Here is a 21,134-nt window from a genome sequence, read left to right as displayed (position 1 = left end):
ATGACAAATCCTTGGCTTGGCTTTCCTGGCCTCAACAGGCCTTTAAAGTTCAGTCTGCAATTCCTTATAAAAAGCTCCAGCAAAGCAGATTTGAAAGAACCTATATAATCTGTTGCTATTCTTGCTGTACTTATGTAAATAATTGGGCCAAGTTTATTGAATCTAGACTTCTTTTGCAAACCAATGAGTCTTAATTGGCTATCTTTGGTAAAAATGAGGGTGATTTTAGAGAGAAAAATTATGTTTCAATAGAAACTATAGTACACACTCATGGATATTAGGTTCTTGTTCTGATAATTATTTTGAGGTTTTTGTTTTCTATCTGTAAACTAGACCAGATGCTGAATTCTTCTAGTCTCCTGAAATATCTGGCTACAAATCTCCAAACTAATGTTTTCAATTTTTTTCCATCATTTTCATTTGCAATCATTGAAAACTGAACCTGCCCTTTTCCAAGCTCTGCAGACTGAAGCTGGAAAACTTGATATAAACTTAAGAGAGATTCATGTCTGTTGCTGTGTAAGCCACTCAGAAAGATACCTGAACACCCAATGACATCATCAGAGGCATTTCAAGCTACCAAAGATGCTTTGACTCTGATATCTAGAGATCTTTTTGGCTGGCTGCTCTCTGGGCTCAGAAACTAATTTATAATTTGTTCTCACCATTAATCTTGTTTTTCTTTTTGATTCACTAGAAATGACTTACGTTAGTAACTCAGGGAAGGTTGAGACCAACATCTGGGAAATCTATGAACAAGCATCCTGCCTTCACTGATATAACCAAGGAACAGACCCCAATCAGGTGTGGTCACCTATCAAGGGTGCCCTCCCATCCCTCACTTGACTCCTTCCCTTCTTGGGATCCCTGGTAATCTATCCTGCTCCTATTAATTTTTGGCCCTGTCTTTTTAACCTTCTTGTCCTCTAGGCTCCAACAATTCCATGTTAAACTGACGGTCATCCAAGGATTCTAGCCACTTCCAATGGCTGACCCACCTGGTCCTCATTCTCTTTCCTATTAGACCCTTCAACAAGCTAAAAAAATACTTTTACTCCTCCTGGATATAGGGCCTCCTTCTCAAGCCCTGTCAGCAGGAAGTAGCTTCAGAAGAAGAGATCTTTGCCCAGGATCCTTAAGATTAAGGAGGATAAAATCTCTCAGGGGGAATGAGACAGGAATCAGCCTAATGAGACGGGCTGCAAGGCCCCTGGCCTAAAAAGATAAGGCCCCTAAACATTCCGTAAACTAAGAGAATCAGATAGAGGCCACCAAGATCCACATTCCACAGCCTCTGGACTTTCCTGGGCTTACACATACACCCTAGCACCCAAGAGTCCACTGAAGGTGATCCTAGCCCCATTAACATCATAAAAATCACACCCAGGGGTGGAGAGCTAGCATGCTAATGACACATGCACTTCATGTTGAGTAACATGCTATGTGACAGTGCAGATGCAAGCACAGCCTCACCTATACATGCTATGACAAGGCCCTCCTCCCCAGTCTTTGCCTAATAAAAGCCCCACAATCCCATTCCCTAACAAGCTGGTCACCTGCCCCTTTCCTTTGTGCACAGGCTCCCTTGTGCCTCACCTGTGCACAAGCTAATAAACTTTTACCTTTCTACTCTCGTTTGTTGTCTCTCTTGATTTCCATCCTAGGAGACAATAAGAACCCAATGTGCTGGTAACAAAACTAGCCAATGAAGAAGATATCATCTTTACTCTCATTGCAAAGATGAAATGAGACTTGGAGATGTTAAGCAACTTGGCAAAGGTCATCCAGAGAAGCAAGTGTGGGTGCAAGTGTGTACGTGGTATGTGTGTGTCTTTAGGAGAGGGATGGGGTCTCACTTTCAGCAGAATGCTAAATCATGAGCATGGTCCCAACGATTTCCTTTCTCTTCCCTCTTTTTCAATCTTGATACCTCCACCACACTTCCAGAAAATTGCTCATGTAAGGCTTGATCCCTATTCTTTCTACCTTGACATAACAGAGAGTTTAATATGAATAATATTGGAAGAAATAGCTATTCCTGGGCTACAGTAAACTGCATTTGCACCAAATGGGCCTCTCACTTCTCCAGACGTCACTCTGAGCAGCAAAGAAGGCCTGGCAACAACAATGAGGGGATGGTACGCCCTGCACCCTTTGTTCAATTGTTTATGTTATCACCATGCTGCAGGCTAAGGCACCCTTTGCACCTGCAGATTTTTACACTCCACGCAAGGCAACTAAGTAGGACTGAAGGGCAAAAGGGTGAGGGTGTTCACCATCAACAAGAAACCTTTATTGGAGAAGGCAGCACAAAGGAGACTGAATAGCAGAGAGGTTGCATAGGCAGGCCATATGGGTTCAAGCCTTGCCTCTGACGCCATGAGAGGGATACACTTGTGCAACTTACTTAGGTCTACATGGGTCTCAGTTTCCCCATCTGAAAATGGAGATAATAACAGCACCAGCTTCACAAGCTTGTCATGAATGCTGAACGATATTAGGAGTGCATAGTGCCTGGTCTGCAGCAAGCACTTAACAAACATTGGCTTCTATTACTGAAGATAGCTCTATGAGGCGTGCTAAGTGCTAAGCATGCAACACATAGCCTCTATCCACACCATCTAGGTAGGTTAGGGAGATGGGGCACACATTAAAAAAATAATTAATAATATAAGGTAGAAAATTGTCTCATGAGTAGTACAGATACATACTACGGAAATACAAAGGAAGAAATAACAATGTTAGAAAAAAACCCTGCTGGATTACAGATGGCCGGCCAGAAAGGGAAGGGGACTTTACCAATGTCACAAAGCTAGTTTTGAAAAGAGTTGGGAGTAAAGTCTAGATCTCCTGATTCACACTGTAAAACCCTTTCAGGAAACTATGCCACAATAGTACTAACGAAAATAATCTTAACAATAGCATTAGTTAACACTTTGAAGATACTTTTTATGTGCCAGGCATTTTCACATAATATCTTATTAAACCCTCATAGTAGCCCTAGGAGAGAGGTATTACATTTTCCCCCATTTTACAGATGCAAAAGTCAAGGTACAGGAAGCATAAGCAATTTGCCCAAAGTCCGACAGCCAGAAAGTGGCCCAGCCAGGACTTAAATGAAGGTTTCTAAACAGTTATAATGGAGGACTATAATGAAAGAGAGGGAAGGCAGGGGAGCCAGAAGCAAGGGGAATGACAGACTGAATCTTGGTGGTAGAAATGGACATTCATGAAAAGTGAATGAACTGCTTTTACTGGAAGAGGAAATTCAGGTAGAGGAGTTAGAAAATACGGTTAGAACAGAGTATGGGGCAGAGAGAAGGGGGCTTGAATGTCAATCGAGGCAGCAAATTTTCTGTTTGTCTGCTTGGTTGGGGAGAAGGTAGGGACAGAAGACAGGAGCTTGACAATTCTATAGTTGTGTGTTTTCTTTTTAAGACTGATCTGGTCACAGACAGAATGAAGGAGAGTCCAGTGGCAGGGAGACCAGTCAGCGGCCAAATGTCGCAGCTCCAAAGAAGGATGGGGTGTTTTTCAGGTGTTCCCCAACTTTCTGAGGTCACACGGCCACAAGTCCACTTCCCAATCTCACTTTAGAGCATCAGGAGAGACTAACACCCTCCACCCATCTCTCCCCACAGGCTGCAGTATTCCCACATCTGTATCAGTCAACAAAGCCCTTTGGGAATCATGAAGATTCTTTTCTGCTACCGATGTTCAGATTTATCTGGCTCCCCAAGCCATCTGGCCGGCACTTTCACAAAGATCACCAGCTTTGGGCACCTCTGACTTTTGCTGACTGTGAAGCCATAAATCATTGTAAGAGGTCATTACCTAAGAACTTTAATTTTGCTGGGGATGTGCTGAACCAGTGGTCCCAGAAAGAGCAGGTGTAAGATGATGGGCTTCCATTAGATGCTTGGTGTCTCAGCCTTCCATTCCCTTATTCTTCCATTCCACCTGTCACTTTTAATTCAGTTCTTTCATCCTTCTTGGTTTCCTTTGCTTGTTTTCCGCCTGTCCTCCCTTCTCCCCAGGGAAGATCTTTGATCCTCAACTACACGTGGCTGTCTTTCTCTGGAGCCTCCCAGGTTCCCCTCATCATGGCTACTCACAAAGTTAGGCCTCTTTTCCTTCATTTTCTCCAAGTCCCATGCAGAAGCTCCTTGCTTTCCATTCATTTGTTCAGGCTAGTCACAGGTTTATCCAAAGATCGGTTTTATGAATAGTCATCACTGGAGTAATTAGGAGAGAATCAGAAGTTGAGAATACAGCAACAAGCCTTGAGAAGTTTGTGGTGCAGCCTCAGGTCAAGGTCCCTGCTTACTGATCCCACCCCATGGCAGGCACTGAGCTAAACACTTTGCCCATCAGAGCTTACCAAAAGGCACTGCGAGGACCTGTGCTTCAGCAGATGCAGGTACTGGGTGTACACGGTATTAAAATACACTGCATCAATCCTTTCTATTAGAGAGAGGGGAAAGTCTTCCTTTAAATCTGTTATGTCTTTAACAGCTCTCTTACTTGCTAAACTTTCTTCTGAATAGAGAGAGCAGTTAGAAATTTAAAATCTCTGGATAAAATTTCAGGGCATATTTTATTTTCAATATATTCATTTTTCAGTAACCTATTTTTAGTAAATGGTACTAATTTTCGAATTATGGTCGTAATTAAGTGCATCTTCCTTAAGTAAATGTATACAAGTAAAAGTGAGTCGATGTAAGGAAAAAGACAAAGAACAATGGCACAGGTGTAGAAAGATCTGGCAAAAAAAAAGTGGTACTCAAATGACTCAAGGTTGAGAAATACTGACCTATATATTTCATGAAATCCCCATCACCACCATGGGGGGGTTGCAGATAAGGAACTTAACCTCATAGAACATAAACTACTTATCCAAGGTCAGCAGTTGCAAAGGGACAGGAACTAGCCCCGGATCTTAGGGAGCTTATACCCTACAGGGTAGGGCCACATCTGGAACACAGTACAGTATAATAGTTGAGGTACGTTTACAGCTAATTGAAAGTATGATGCCTTGCTTTGATGGGATATTATTAAAAGGATAATTATAAGGATTTCATAATGATGTTGAAAAATGCTCTTACTGCCAATGTTAAAAACAGCAATATATAAATTTTTTTTGCATTCACTATTAAAAGGAACTTGCAAATGTGAAACCAATTGTTGGGTGGAAAGAGATTAAAGGTGGTTTACATGTCATAAAAAATGTACTTAATGTTACTTAACATAATTTATGCAATTTTTGACATGCCAGGATTAAAACAAACCCCTATGTTGAATAGTCAAAAATATCCAGTTAATTAAATGCTAAGCAAGCAGCTAAGGATTGTTTCCTAACTCAGAACTTTATCTTCTGAGTGAATACTGAAATGCTTGTACTACACCACATGGTAAAAGATTTTGCTTTTGCTGTAAAGTGTATGCAGTCTAAGATCTGCCAGAAGAGAAGCTCTCCTGTAACCTCCAGACTGGATATCCATCCATCGAACATATTCATGTCACAGATCCACCAAGAGTACTAATAATTTCTGAGCCTATAAGAACACGTGGTTTGCAAAATAAAAATCTTATATTTCTATATTAGTGAATGATCTGAGGTCCTCTGAGGTGTTTTCTTTTTTTTTCTTTTGAGGAAGATTAGCCCTGAGCTAACATCTGCTGCCAATCCTCCTCTTTTTGCTGAGGAAGACTGGCCCTGAGCTAACATCCATGCCCATCTTCCTCTACTTTATATGTGGGACACCTGCCACAGCATGGATTGCCAAGCGGCGCCATGTCCGCACCCTGGATCTGAACTGACGAACCCCAGGCCACCGAAGCAGAACATGTGCACTTGACCGCTGCAACACCGGGCCAGCTCCTGAGGTGTTTTCTTAATTAACTTCCTTATAATCACGTATTTATTCATTTTCTCAAGAGGGGATGACATGTAAGAGCTGTTAAAGTATATTCAATAAATAAAGACTCCTTCCTAGCAATTCAACTCCACATTATTCCATTTAGCTGACTTCAGGGAACTGACCAAGAAATAAGTAGTCTGGTATATGGCACAGGTCTTGGGAGTATGGGAAATGTATCTCTGAATCCCCCTCCTGCTGCTTACTGACATTGCGACCCATGGGTTAGCTGTCATCTATACACTGGGATTAATTTTAAGTGAGATACCAGGCACATGATAAGTGCTCAATAAGTGGTTGTGGCTTCTTGTAATGCTTTACACACACTCTGCTTTCTTCCCATTGATCCACTTTAGAAAGTGCAAATTACCTTCCCTCTGTTTTTCATCTAATTCTCCCATATATGTTCTTCTCATAAGGAACTACTACTTTAAAATCAGGCCCATCCCAGGCCAGAGTTTAGAATGAAGGGAGGAGATGGGATAAATTAAGCATTGCCAAAGTAGTGTTGACAAACCTCCAGGGTGCCAGACCACTGCAAAGCCCCAGGTTTGAGGGCTGACTCTGCCACTCACCAGCTATGACCCAATCTCATATTCCATCAAATGGCAACAACTGCATGGACCTACATGGCTGCTTAGAACAGTGGTCTCCAGGCTTTTTTGGTTGCACAATCAGTCAACAAAAATATTTGGGGCACACATCCTCCCATGTGGTTATAGTTATTTACATTGTTTTACTGCGCTAACATAGTATGCATGTTATAAAATATACACACAAATGAGAGAAAACATTTTTTAAAATCTCAACAAATTTTGTAAAATTCTAATTCCTTTTCTCATCCTCAGTGGATTATCTTGCAAAACTTACTTTGGAGACCATTGGTTCAGAGGACTGAATGAGATAATGTTCCTAAAAATGTGTTATAAGCTGTAAAGTGCTATTTAATTGTTACAGAATGATTCAAATGTTCCACAAAATGTTACATGATAATAGCCCACCATTATAATGCGTACTATATGCCAGACACTATTATGTCCCCCATTTTACAGATAAGGAAAGGAAGGCACAAAGAGATCAAGTAACATGTTCAAGGTCACAAAGCTAGTAAACTGCAAAGACAGGATTGGACCCAGGGACTAGCAGACTCTGAAGCCAGTACTCTAAGTGTCTCCCAGTGATCAGGGTCCTGCGGGAAATCTCTGGGGACCAAGGCAGGGTATCTGAAGGCTGGATTCCACAGCTCCTCCTCACTCAGGCACAAAGCTCAAGTTTCCACAGTCCATCACCTTACCTAATAGACAACAGTTCTCTTCAGCTCAGGGCCCTCTCTCCTTCCCAGGACTTGTCTTCATGCCAGGAACAACCCAGCTGACAGCAAAAGACATCCTCTATCGGCTACGAGCATCCAAGGCCAAGTGCATTGTGGCCAGTGAGGAAGTGGTCCCAGCAGTGGAGTCCATTGTGTCAGAGTGCCCTGATTTGAAGACCAAACTCCTGGTGTCTCCACGCAGCCAGAATGGGTGGCCCAGCTTCCAGGAGTTATTTCAGTGAGTATTTGCCCTCACTTCAACTCTGGTACCAGCAATAACAATAATCACAGCTACATCTCAGAGTCTCCTTGCCTCCAAGGACTCTGCAATACTGTGGGTTGATCCTGGCTCCCTCCCAGAAAAGAAACACCTAATAAAAGACTTTGAAGGACAGAAAGAAGGGATGTAGCTCTGCCTCCACTTCCCTGTTTCCTGCTATGGCCTGTGATGAGTATCCTGCATGGCTTGGCCCTTGCCTAACTCCTGGACCACATTTCCCATGACTTTATCTGCCTTGACTCCCTCTGGCCACCCTTTTATTCCTCCAACACGCCCTCCTCCCCCACCAGGGCCTTTGCACCTGCTGTTTCTTCTGCCTGGAAGAAATGCTCTTCCTTATCCTTTTCTACAGTTGTCTCCTTCCTGTCAGATTTCAGCTGGCATGTTTTCTCCTCAGGGAGGCTGTCCCTGACCACCCCATCTAAAGTAGAGTTCCAGGCCACTCCAACACATCATCCTGTTGTTTTCTTCATGGCACTCATTGCTATCTGAATATCATGTCCATTCGTTTGTTCCCTTATTTACTGTCTGTTTTTCTCCTCTATGCTAGGGGTTGGCAAATTAGGGCCCATGGGCTGATTCTGGCTGAGCACCTGTTTTTTAAATAAAGTTTTATTGGAACACAGCCACATCCATTTGTTTACATATTGTCTATGGCTGCTTTCATCTTACAAGAGCACAGCTGACTAGTTGCAACAGAGACCTTATGGTCTACAAAGCCTAAGATATTTACTATATCTGGCCCTTTACAGAAAAAAATGTGCCAACCTCTGCCCTAAACTATAAGCTCCAAGAAGGCAAAGGCACTGTTTGTCTGTTTGGTTGATCACTCTGTCTCCAGTTCCAACCACGCATTTGGGGCTTAAGAAAAATTTCCTGAATGAATGAACAAAACAGATCACTTAACCTCAGTTTTCTCACATTTATAATGGGAATAATTATACTGCATATACTTTAAGGGTTGTTTTGAGGATAAAATAAGCTTATATGTGAGAAAGTGCTTCCTAAACTGTAAAAAAGGGAATAAAATGTTAATTAACGGTATTATCCTTCAAAGAGCTGTTAAATAGCTTATGTTTTAAAAAAAATTCTTCCTGAGAAGCTTATAGAAAGAAGACAAGTAAACCCTGTTGAATAATAGGGCAGTTTCCTCTGTTGGAATGAAATTTTATCCTACTAACTGATGTAAACCAAATCCTTTTGGTCGATCCCAAAATTCTCTCCCAAGCGCCATGCCAGAGAATCCTGTTTGTGTCTTTCATTGACTGTGGAACTTTGGATAAGTTGTTACATTTCTGAAACTATCTTACCATAAAACAGGGATAAGGATAGTATCTACCTCATGGGGTTGTAAAAGACTCAAATGTGATGAAGGATTTGAAGTGTTTAGCACAATGCCTGGCACACAGTAGTCTCTCCATAAATATTATAGTAATTATTGTTGCCATTATTATTTTCAAGTTAATAAAGTCACTCAGCAGTTCTGTGATTTCCTAAGATAATGTATCCAGATTATTTGAATATGTACCTACATAGGAAAATAGTTTTAACACGCTCCCCGTATACATGTATGTTTATTTCTTTATAAATTATATAAGTATGCTTTGGTGCATTATATAAATATCAAAAGTAAACATTTTCAAGGACAAAAGAATACATATAATTTGAAGTCCTCCTATTTTCCCCCATCCCCATTGTCTTACATAACTCTGGGCATCAACTACCCTGACTTTGGAGACTCCTGTCCTCAACAACTGCAACATTCTGCTGACTCCCCAAGAAAGCATAAAGGTGCCACAAAATTCCCCCCCAAAAATGCCTTGGAACTCATGTGAATTTCAAATTGAAATTTGCACATTTTTGGGATAGTTTTCAAGAAAAAGGAAATCACTATTTCAAACAAACAACTCTGGAGTGTCATAACTCCAAAAATGCCTTGGATTGTTTCTCTAAAAACTAAGGAAAAAAGAGCTGCCATGGCCAACAGTTGGCCAGTCTTTCAGAAAACCACACGCAGCAATAATGAGGGCTAATTTCACATTGTTACCGTCAACCTTTTATTCAAGGAGTTCATTTTAAGGCCTCTCACTCTCCTTCTGCCTCCCAAGGATAAAAGTCCATGAACATTTTCCAGAATATTTTAATAGGATGGGGAAAAGGTCAAAATTATGGGCCAGACTGATGTTTCCCTTTTCTTATCCTAGCAAAAAGGATCCCTTCCCTGTGGCTCTAGAACCCTGGACCCTGGTCTTAAGGGGACTGAAACAGTGTTCCAGGCAGAGGAACAGCAGGAGGAAAGCTATGGAGGCAAAAAACATTCTATGATGTGCAGAGAATGGACACAAGCAGTTTAGGCTGCCTAGAGAACAAAATGTGAAGTCAGAGTAGATGTCAGAAGAACCAGCACAGGCCAGATTATGGCCTCTTATATAAAGATCTCATACGTCATGCTAAATCTTTAACTTGACTCTGTCAGCAAGGGAAGCCACTGACGAATTCTAAGAGGTGAAGTGTCAAGGTCAGTTTTGGATTTTAAATAGATTTATCTGGCAGCTGTATCGAGGATGAATTTGAGAAGAACAAAATTGGAATCCAAGAGACTATCCTGGAGCCTAGTCTAGGGGAGAGATGAGGTGGGTCTAAATCTGAGCTCTGGTGAATGGGATGGAGGGAAGGAGGCAAACTAAAGAACCAGCAGGACTTGGAGATTGATTGGACGTGGAGGATGAAGGAAGAAGTCAAGGCTGATCTGCTTCTTAACCTGGGTGACTCAGTCAGTGGGGTACTATCAGCTGGAGAAAGAGTTTAAAGTTGGACATATTGAGATTGAGGGGTCTGTGAACATCCAAATGTCTAGCAGGTGGTAGATATATGAGCCTCAGACTCAAGGAGGTAAAGATACAAATCTGGAAGTCATCAGTATATAATCAGTTCTGAAAAATCCAGAAAGATATAACTCAGGTATCTAAAGAAAGAGAGACAAGTCAGATAATGAAATCACTGCTTAAAAATCTCTTTGGTGGGGGCTCGGCCTGGTGGCATAGCGGTTAAGTGCGCACGGTTCTGCTTCAGTGGCCCAGGATTCACCACTTCAGATCCCGGGTGCAGACATGGCACTGCTTGGCCAGCCATGCTGTGGTAGGTGTCCCACATATAAAGTAGAGGAAGATGGGCACGGATGTTAGCTCAGGGCCAGTCTTCCTCAGTGAAAAGAGGAGGACTGGCAAGAGATGTTAGCTCAGGGCTAATCTTTCTCAAAAAAAAAAAAAAACTTTTTGGCATTCAGATTATAATGTCTCTTCTTTTAGTAAAAGAAAAAAGAAAGAAAAGCCTTATATCAAAAGGTTTTCATACTGCATTGAGAAGCATTCAAAACAAGAGTTTTCTTTTTTTTCAGGGTATTAGATACTGGGAAGAATTCCCCTTTCTCCAGCCCAACACACACCAGCTTCACTCTCTCTCTATATAGTCATGCACCGCATATAGCAATGTCTCAGTCAACAGCAGACCGCATACATGATGGTGGTCCAGAAGATTAACACCATAAGCCTAGGTGTGTAGCAGACTTTGCCACCTAGGTTTATGTAAGTACACTCGATTATGTTAGCACCACAAAATTGCCTAACGATGCATTTCTTAGAAAACATCCCCGTCATTAAGCAATGTATGACTGTACTGAAGAAATCAATACAATTCAATAATCTTTTTCTATTTTTCTGGGGAGGAGGCAAGTTACCAAGAAAACCACATTAATAATTCATGAAACCATTTTTGATGATATGCTGTAAGTTTATGTGATTAATCTTCACTGTTTCACAGTTTCAATTCATCATCAGGATGAATTAAAATGGCATCCTCAACCTTGTTTCCTTCAACCTGGGAAGTTAAAAATATGATACGAGCCCCCAAAATTCTTAGGTATTGTATCAGTTATCCAATACTGAGTAACAAATCATCCAAAGCTTAGTGGTGTAGAACAAAAATCATTTTATTTGCTCATGATTCTGTGAGTTAGAAGTTCTCACCGGCCTCAGGAGAGGCAACTGTCTCTACTCCACATCAGCTTGACTGGGGCTGGAGGATCCAAGTGGGTTCACTCATAAGTCTGAGGCTTTTGTGTTGCCTGTTAACTGAAGCACCTCACTTCTCCCACACACGGCTTCTCTCTCCACCAGGATAGTATCAACATTCTTAATGGTGGCTGGGTTCCCCCCAGTGAAAGTGAAAACTATAAAGCCTCTTGAAGACTAGGCTGAGAAATTGCAGAACTTCTGCCACACTCTACCGGTCAAAGCAAATCATAAGACAAGCCCAGATTCAAGGAGAGAGGACATAGGGTCTACCCTTCAATGAACAAATGGCATGCTTATACAGGGATGGAAGGAATTGTTGGAGCTGTCTACGCAGACAATCTCACAGATATTGTTATCAGGCAGAATGCACATGGCTTTAGTAATGGGAGACCCAAGTAAAAGTGGCTTAAACAATACAAATAATTTTATTACATCACAAATAAGAAGTATAGAGGTAGAATGGAATGACAGTTGGTAATTCAGTGGTTTGATGAAGTGAGCATGGACCCAGATTCATTGATCTTTCTATCCTGCCATCCTCAGTGTGTCTGCTAATCCCCTCGTGATCCCACCATGGCTAGGGTAGTTCCAGACATCGTGCACTTTCATAAAAATATCCAAAGGCCAGAAAACAAGAAGCAGGGTGGGGAAAGGCAGCATCCCTTCCTCATGACTCTTTTTAGAACAAGGAAACAGTTCCCATAAAGTCTTTAAATCTCATTGACCATAACTGCATCATGTGACCATCCCTAAAGCAGGTGCTGGTAAGGGAAGGAATGACCATGATTAGCTTAGTTTAATCAAGAATCACCCTTGGAGCTAAACAGGAAACAGTCTCCCCTAAAGCACATGACTGTCTGATAGCTGAACAAAATCAGAGTTTTATCAGTGCAAAACAATTGGGATGCTATTCGGTGAGCAACTAACTGTTTCTGCCAGGGCTATTGAAGATATTGAATAAAAAAGCATTAAAAAGTTTGATTCAAATGCCAAAAGATCTTCCTTTAAATCATAAAAATTCCTGAAATGTTAATAACAATTTACAAAGATTCAATACTGATTTTTTGAAACTTGTAAATTAAAAAAAAGCACTTAGAAAAAAATGTTTAAATAAACAAAATACACATCCTTTTGTTATTGATATTGAAAGTTATCTTCCCTTTCTATTTGGCCTATAGGGAGGTGGAGCTTAAAAAAAGAGACAGAAAGAAATGTGCTGTTAAATCTTAGCACTGATGTACAAAGTCCTCTAAGATTTCTTCAGAAATTCCTCTCAGCGAGGCTCTGGATTAGGTTCTGTTCTATTAACTATCCTCTGGTATCAAGAGGACATAAGGAACAGAATGAAAGAACTATCAGAATTAAACTGGTCTGCCATCTTCAGCCACCATCTTGGGGTCCATATTCTACAGATCCGCGTCTGCAGAACACAGCTGTGTGGAGACAGGAAGTCAAGAACCAATGGCCATCTACTTCACCAGCAGGACCACAGGCTCTCCCAAGATGGCCCAGCACTCTCAGAGCAGCCTTGGAACTGGCTACACCCTCTGTGGAAGGTAGGGAGGAAACACTGTTTTTGCTAAACTCTCCCCTGAGCTGCCAGCACGTGTACCCAACTGTCTAGCGGACGCCTCTGCTAAGATGGCTCTTAGATATCTCCAGCGTAACGTCTACAAAACAGCACTCTCGACGCCCCTGCCCAAACTTAGCTCAGTAAATGGGCACCATCTCATCAACTGATCAAGCAAGAACTTAGGAGTCAACCCTGATTCAGTCCTCACAACAGCATGTCTGGCTCCTTCTCCTCATCGCCAGGTAAATGTCCCCACGCAGAGAGGCCCTCCTAGATATCCTAAAACAATCCCATCACTCTGTTTTATTTTCCTCATAGCACTTATCATTATTTGAAATTATGACACTGATTTATATAATTACTCATTTTATTGTGTGCTCATTCACTATCTATCTCCCTAAAATAAGAGCAGAGATCTGGTCTACCTTGCTCACCTTGCTAGGTAGAACAGTGCCTAGCATATAATATTTGTTCAATAAATACTTGTTGCATTAAAGGATAAACTCAGAAAATTATGCCAAACCCAGCCTCCCACTCCACCCTGAGACTATTTAGGATTCTGAAAAAGTCCTCTAACAAAAGTGGGGGCTAAAATCGCTCACCCTGCCTTGGGGCTTCTTTTGACCCTCCTCTGCAGCCACTGAGGTTCTGGCCAGTCCTCAAAGATACCAGTTTGTTTGCTCTCCTGATTTTTTGTGTGTGTCTTGTTGCTTCTCCGCATCATTTAGGTATTGGCTAGACCTGAAGTCCTCAGATGTCATAAACAACATGTCCAACACTGGCTGGGTCAAGGCCACCATTGGCAGTGTGTTTTCTTCCTGGCTTCAGGGAGCCTATGTCTTTGTGCATTGGATAGCCCAGTTTGACACTGACACCTTCCTAGATGTAAGTCATGACTTCTAGCTACATCTCTCCCTTACACAGAAAAATGATTCCTCAAGATACAGGGCTTCTTGGGCTTATGGAAATCATTCCTTTTTAAGAAGCAAAGTCTCCAGGGACTTGGCTTTTGAAATTTTTTTTTAAAGATCAGCACCTGAGCTAACAACTGTTGCCAATCGTCTTTTTTTTTTTTTTCCTTCTTCTTCTTCCCAAAGCCCTCCAGTACATAGTTGTATATTCTATTTGTGAGTGCCTCTGGTTGTGCTATGTGGGACGCTGCCTCAGCATGGCCTGATGAGCAGTGCCATGTCCGTGCCCAGGATCCGAACTGGCAAAACCCTGGGCCGCCAAAGCACAGCACACAAACTTAACCACTCAGACACGGGGCCGGCCCCTGAATGTACTTAACAGAGTCAAGAGAGAATATCCACAACACTCTCAGGCACAAAATTCACTCTTCTGCTTCAAATTGTTCACGATGTGCTAGTGTCGCTAAATCTGTGGCCGCTTAAGAGTCTAGTTCTAAATAACAGAAGTCTCAAGTCTAACCAAATCTTTGGTATCTGATTCAGTGAAACAAAGACAATGCTGATAAATCCAAACCCCTGTGCAGAAGAGACTGAAGCTGGGCTCACCTTTCTCGCAGAGCAGCTCCTTCCATTCTCCCCTCACCCCATGCTTCTTGCTTTGTTAATTCTCAGAACCCAAGATTCTTGAAACCAGGCATGCCTCTCCTTCTCAGCCAGAGACAGCTAGATTGAGGTATCAGATAACACCTATTTCTTTAGCCTTTAGAAAAATGTGATTCAGGCCAATTATTTTTCAACCATGAAAAGTCAATTAAGTTTAACAAAATATGTATTGATGTGGGGTCGGTGAGCCGAGGAGTCGAAAGAAAGATTTCTTGGACTCTCAAGATCTAGCAGTAGTGCTCTTTTATTTAGAGAATAGTGTGGGACAGCATGGGGACAGGGCCCATGGGCAGTCAGAGCTGCTGCTGCTGCTGCCCCCGCTACTGCTGCCATGGAGACAGGACCCATGGGCAGGCAGAGCTGGTGCGTGGGGACAGGACCCACGGGCAGTCAGAGCTGCTGCTGCTGCTGCCCTGAGTTGAGGGTTAGGGCTAGTTTTATAAGGCATGGGTATGTGAGTCGTCTCTTTACAAGACAAAGCAAAGAACATGAAAAAAAGTTAAAATGGTATCAGTGCAGGTGGGGTCTGGTCATTGGGTGATCCCATGACTTTTAGACAAGAATCAAATCGGATTAAGTAAAGGTTAGAAAGGTTAGAAGCCACCACCCTAAATCAGTTACATGAGATTGCCAGACAGCAACCAACTTAAGTTCTTGCCTTCCCCATTAAGAGTTTCTAGGGACGAGGTCATCTCTCTTCTTCTTCTTGGCACAGAGAGGGAGGCACCTTTTACAGATAGAGATTTACCTTACAAATGTAAATGTGTCCCAACAAGGGTAAGTTCCATTCCCCAGAGCCTCCCTCCCTGTCCCAGTTTATCAAAAGCAATCAGCCCCAAACAATCCCATGCCAAAGAGACATATCCTGGGGTGGCCAATTTCAGGTCCCTACAAGGTCATCCCCTCTTCCTCCACAAATGCAAATATCTCTCCAAGGGCAAGCAAATTCCAGTCCTCAGAGCCTGCTTCTCATCTGCAGTTATTTAAAATTAACCAGCCTAAAATTCTCATCATGCATTATTAAATAAGCACCACACCTGTGTGTAAATAAAAGCTATACTCACCCTGCAATTTTGCTAACTGGTCTGACGAGATGGCTTGAGGATCTTAACAGAAATGTAGGGTAACATAAGAACTGGGATCTCTACATCAGGTTTACAAAGTGCCCTAAAGTAGATAAGTTAACTGTGCAGTTTCAAAACCTACATTTCATAAAATAAGAATACTAGTTTTTATAAAATATTAAATATTTTATTTTTAAAATTTAATATATTAATATATATTCATAAATCATATTAATATATTAACATTATCAATTAGTTAATAATATATTAATATTATTAATACATCTTACTTAATATTCAATAAGAATATTCTTATTTTACAAAGATAATGTGTATATTTTAAGTGCCATAAAAAATTTCACAGATCGACACTACTCTTAGTTATATACAGTACGCTTAATATGAACAGTTGGAATCTAGGGAGCAAAAGTAGAAACACTCACTTACACATCAAAAGTTATTCTTGATCTCTGACAATCCAGATAGCCTAGACACACATCTTGAAAGCATTCTCCCAAATGCTTAAATTTAATACAAATTGTCGATTCATTACATGACAAAGTGGAACCTCTCTAGAAAAAGGATCTCTAAAACATTAATATTTCTCTAGATTTAAGATACCTAGGTCATTATTTGATTTTAAGGAGGTATAATGAGCCCACCAAATCTTAAACAATTTAAGAAAAGGCCTGAAAAATATCTTATGCATTTAATCAATCCACTCTAAAGGACTGATGTCTTTTATAGAAACGGTGTTGGAAAGGTCTCAGTAGGTTAGCTTACATCCAGAGTCAATACTGTACATGAATATATGGGCAGGAGTTTTCAAGAATCTACCATGAAAGGCAATTTGCAGCCCTGGGGTAGCATAAACCAGTTCATACTTTAGAGTTGTTCTCAAATTCAACAATTTATTTTTTGTTGAATTTGATTGCATAGGTCTCTTACTCTAACATATAAACATTCTTTCCAGTCACTGGAAATTCCCAAAAGACATACACTCCCTAGTGACAACTAATAAATATTTCCTGTCATATTCCTAGTAGTGACCATGAGATGGGCACATGTTAATGAAGGAGAGTGAGAGGTTAGACATCAGTTCCGGTTGTGGGCTTTAATTAACCACTTCTGACATCTGTGTCTTTCTCCATCGTCCAGACGCTTACCACTTATCCCATCACCACCCTGTGCAGCGCGCCCACTGTGTACCGGATGTTCATGCAGAAAGACCTTAAGACGTACTGGGGCAGAAATCTCCATTTGAACCACAAACAAAAGCTATAATCCAGCATCACAGATCTCCCCTTTTCAGAACAGGAAAGCCCAGGCTTTCTCAGTCTTGACACTATTGACATTTTGGATGGAATAATTCTGTGTCACTGGGGCCATCCCATACATTGTAGGATGTTAACAGCATTCTAGCTGGCCTCTACCTACTAGATGCCAGCAGCACCTCCCTCTCCACCAGTCATGACAATCAAAAATGTCTTCAGGTATTGCCAGCCTAAAGTCTCCTAGGGAACAAAATCGTCCCCCAGTTTAAGAATAACAAGGAGCAACTAGGGGCAACTGAACATTTTCCTGGGGACAATCAGAGCCCTACAGTCCCAGAACTCCCACCCCGTCCCCCCACCAAAAGACACAACTACATTTATACTGCCTTAAAGAGATGCTAATAAAGTCTTAGGACTTGAAGATTATATTCAATTTAGGCAAATCACCTGACTATCCAGTGGAGTTGCACTGTATATTTATGTAACTCATATGAATTCAACACATGAGAAAAGAAAGAAAGAGAATCAATTAAATGATGCAGCCTCGCCCATCCTGTTCCCCGGAGGTAGGGATGTCCAGGAGGGAGAGTGCTGAGACGGAATAAAGCAGATAGGAACATTCTCTTATCCTAGTCAGTGTCAGCTCCTTTGTGGCCCTCAAAGTAATTCAAGGGCTATTCAGAGGTTTTTCTGAACAGGCACCATTCCTGTCCTAGCACACCCTCCTGCTCAGTTGGGACTTCACTGTATCACAGTGGGCTGTTTCAGACTTCTTCACCCGAGTCCTGGGGGCAGCTGAGTAGTAAGGCCAGCAGTTAAAAGCTCAAGCTCCAAAGTCAAACAGGCAGGGCTCTGCTACTGACTAACTTGTGACCTCAGACAGTGAAGATGACCTTGCCAAGCCTTCCTTCACTCCACCCAAAAGAAAGGATTAAGAGGCACCTCATTGGGTGGTGGTGAGAATTCAATGTCAGCAGCAGGCTTAGTGAGAGACCAGGAAGCATCCAACTCCGCCCTTCATTATTTGAGGCCTTGGGCAAGTTTTTTAACTTCTCTCAGACTCAATTTCCTCATCTGTAAAACAGGGGCTGTGAGGATTGAGAGTGCTCCTAAAGCGTTTACAACAATGGATGGAAATGCTCGATTAACATTAGCTCTTATGCCACCTGGCATAAATAAATGCTTAATAGCATTATTAGCATTTTCTCCTACTTTTTTCCCTTTAATAGCCTGCTAAAATGTAAGCTCTGTCAGGAATCCTTGTTTTAATCACTAACACGCCCCACTTGCCTAGAACAATGTCTGGAAATGTATTAGGTGCTCGGCAAATATTCGTTGAATGAACTTTCCTGAGACTTGCCTCTCCTAGCTCCTTTGCTTGTTGCTTGATATCTAGGACAATCCAGAGAAAACTGCTGCCACGATAAGAGGGAATTTCTATGTCCCTGGAGACAGAAGAGAGATGGACAGTGACAGGTATTTCTGGTTTGTTGGCAGAGCTGATGATGTCATCATGTCCTCTTGGTTTGTACATTTTCCACTTTAAGAAAGTAACACTTTGCCAGGTGAGATCTCCTATTTGGGGGTTGTAGTGATCAAAAGGTTCTTTTCCTCTTCTAGGTACTGATTGGACCATTTGAAGTGCAGAGTGCACTGACTGAGCACCTAGCAGTTGTTGAAGCAGCTGTTGTCAGTAGTCCAGATCCAATGAGAGGAGAGGTAGAGTGAATGTCACTGAGGAGCAATTTCATAGTTTCAAGTTCTGTCCCTTTGACCATTCTAAGGAGTGAATCAATTAGTCAAGCAATTCTTATCATGAGGCACACATGCAGCAAAAATGTACCCTGGGCAATCAACTTTACAAATGACTTGTGTCCCAAAGGGGATATATTAGGATTCTTTTGATAGCAAGTGACAGAAACTCAACTCAAACTGATTAAGTTTAAAAAGAAAAAAGAGAATGTATTGGCTCACACCTAAGTGAGGTCTTCAGGTACAGCTACATCCAAGGGTTCCTGTGAAGTTAGCAAAACTTAGCCTCTCTCCATTTCTTGGTTCTGCTGTTCTTTATGTTGGCTCCATTCAGGAAGGTTCTTCCTCCTTGACAGCAACCAAGTCCAGATGTACACAGGGAAGGAGACTGCCCCCTTTCCATTAGTTTCAAGCGACTCCCAGAACTGCATTTGCCTATCTTAGATCACAACTCTTAACAACATGGTCTGGGGAATGGTATATGCTGACCAGCCAGACATGGATCACAGGCTCAACAATGGAGGTAGGAGTGAGTGTCAACCCAACCAGAGACTGTAGGGTAATTCTCCATCAGAAAATCAGGGTACTGTTACTCAACAGGCTGGAACAGATATTGCCTATGTAAAAGCAGCAAATGTTACTGTATGTATGATTCTTATGGAACTCAGAATACATTTTCTCACAGAAACAATGCAAATAGGAGACTGTGGCCAGGTTCCCAAACAAGTTCCACAAGCCTAATTAGGACCCAGTGAAAGGGAACTCAGGGAATGACAGCAGAAGCCTTAGTTCTCAGAAAAAGCCATCTCCTATGGAAGAGAAAAGTTTCCTTTCCTCGTGGACGTTTCCTACAGACTCAGGAACTGGCAGAATTTCAAAAGCAGTTCGCCTATCACCATCCTCCCACATCTTTCTGTACACCCGGCTCACATACCAGTGACCCTCTGCAGTGACACTATGGATCCCATACTCACACCTCCCGTACCACCTCCACGCTCAATGGATTCCATTCTCCAAAATCTTTTTCTCTTGCCACCATATTCTCATTCTCTCAATATAACTGATTTCAGCTGAACATCAGAAGGAAACGCCAATTAGAATCAATGTATGAATAATTAGTAATTTAAACTATACTTACTAATCTCAATAATTATCTGATTGGTGGGTTTTAAATAGTATTACAAAGAGAAGCAAAAAATATCAGGCAAGAAAGATCTTGTAGAGGTAGATCGACCTTTCCTGAGAGTCGATCTCCCAGCATACACAACCCTTCCTCCATCAGGCCTCCCCAAACCCGTTTCAAAACACACATTCTGCGTTCTTGTACCACATATTCATTTGTCCCCTTCTACATACTTTTAACAGTACAGGTCTGTGGGAGGAGGTGGTCATCTGTAAACCAAGGACTGCCTGTAGAATAAATAGGCTTAGTCTGGTGGAAATGTTAAATACAGGTGTGACATGTAAATAAAACTCAACCTTCAGCTTTATTGAACCACTGCACTCCTCACACTCACAAACCATTCATCTGGAATTAGATCTCAAAAACCTCACTTTGTTCACAGGTGATCTCTGGCATTTGCCTTCATCACTCAAGCTGCCATTAACAAATAAAATCTGCCTATATTCAGTATTAGTTCCGAACTCTTGCTATGTCTGAAAAACAAACATATCAGCATAAAGTGACTTTTCTCCTTCAGGAAGTGAAAGATCTTATTGCCTTGTCTGCACCCTTTAAATCATCCAACCCAGGGAAATTGACTCTTGAACTTCAGGATTATGTGAAAAAATCAACCGTACCTTACAAATATCCAAGAAAGGCAAGTATTTTGCCCAAAAGTTAAAGTGTGTGTTACCAGATAAGGGTCTAAGCTAGTAAGTATATAGATTTTATTAGCTTTTGACTTTATAGTAACTCATTACATAAGTAGAAGACACCTATTTCAACCTGTTTAACCCTAAGAATTTTGCTTTAAAATATATTAGGATACTATAAACGCTTGATAAACTGTAAGTTTTTACCAACTCCAATACTGAGTAACCAACAACTGTAAGTGAGCAAAAGTGAGGCCATCTTGTTATGCTAAGTTGCCCCAGCCCCTCTGTGTGACTACTTGCTGCTTTGCACGTACTCTAAGAAATTAAAATACTCTCCTGATTTATGGCCTCCGCTTACATATATACTCCCCAATAGCTTGATAAATTAAAACTTTGTTCTATGAGTTTCTCTCCAGGAACAGGCTGACCACAGGTGGGAAACACACTTACAAGGTATCCATCACAGCTGACAGAAGAATAGAACAATAAAAGACCC

At 41.6% G+C, this 21,134-nt stretch overlaps 1 protein-coding gene across 1 annotated transcript; it reads left to right on the top strand.

Moving 5' to 3' along the window:
- The first annotated feature begins 6,138 nt into the window (after nucleotides 1–6,138).
- Nucleotides 6,139–18,867, top strand: LOC106846143 (acyl-coenzyme A synthetase ACSM4, mitochondrial-like). Its single transcript, XM_070483989.1, has 5 exons — nucleotides 6,139–6,142; nucleotides 7,177–7,468; nucleotides 12,996–13,139; nucleotides 13,885–14,041; nucleotides 16,953–18,867. The coding sequence occupies exons 1-5, from the start codon at nucleotides 6,139–6,141 to the stop codon at nucleotides 17,076–17,078; spliced, it is 723 nt and encodes a 240-aa protein (XP_070340090.1). The 3' UTR covers nucleotides 17,079–18,867.
- The last annotated feature ends 2,267 nt before the right edge of the window (nucleotides 18,868–21,134 follow it).

The sequence above is a fragment of the Equus asinus genome, chromosome 14, assembly GCF_041296235.1.
Source record: "Equus asinus isolate D_3611 breed Donkey chromosome 14, EquAss-T2T_v2, whole genome shotgun sequence".
NCBI lineage: Eukaryota > Metazoa > Chordata > Mammalia > Perissodactyla > Equidae > Equus > Equus asinus.
This window is presented reverse-complemented; position numbering and strand designations above follow the sequence as displayed.

Excerpts from the sequence above, each read along its gene's own strand:
- LOC106846143 (XM_070483989.1), top strand. Across the intron at positions 7,469-12,995 it reads AGCTTCCAGGAGTTATTTCA|ATCCGCGTCTGCAGAACACA; the intron begins GTGAGTATTTGC and ends CATATTCTACAG. Across the intron at positions 13,140-13,884 it reads GGCTACACCCTCTGTGGAAG|GTATTGGCTAGACCTGAAGT; the intron begins GTAGGGAGGAAA and ends CGCATCATTTAG.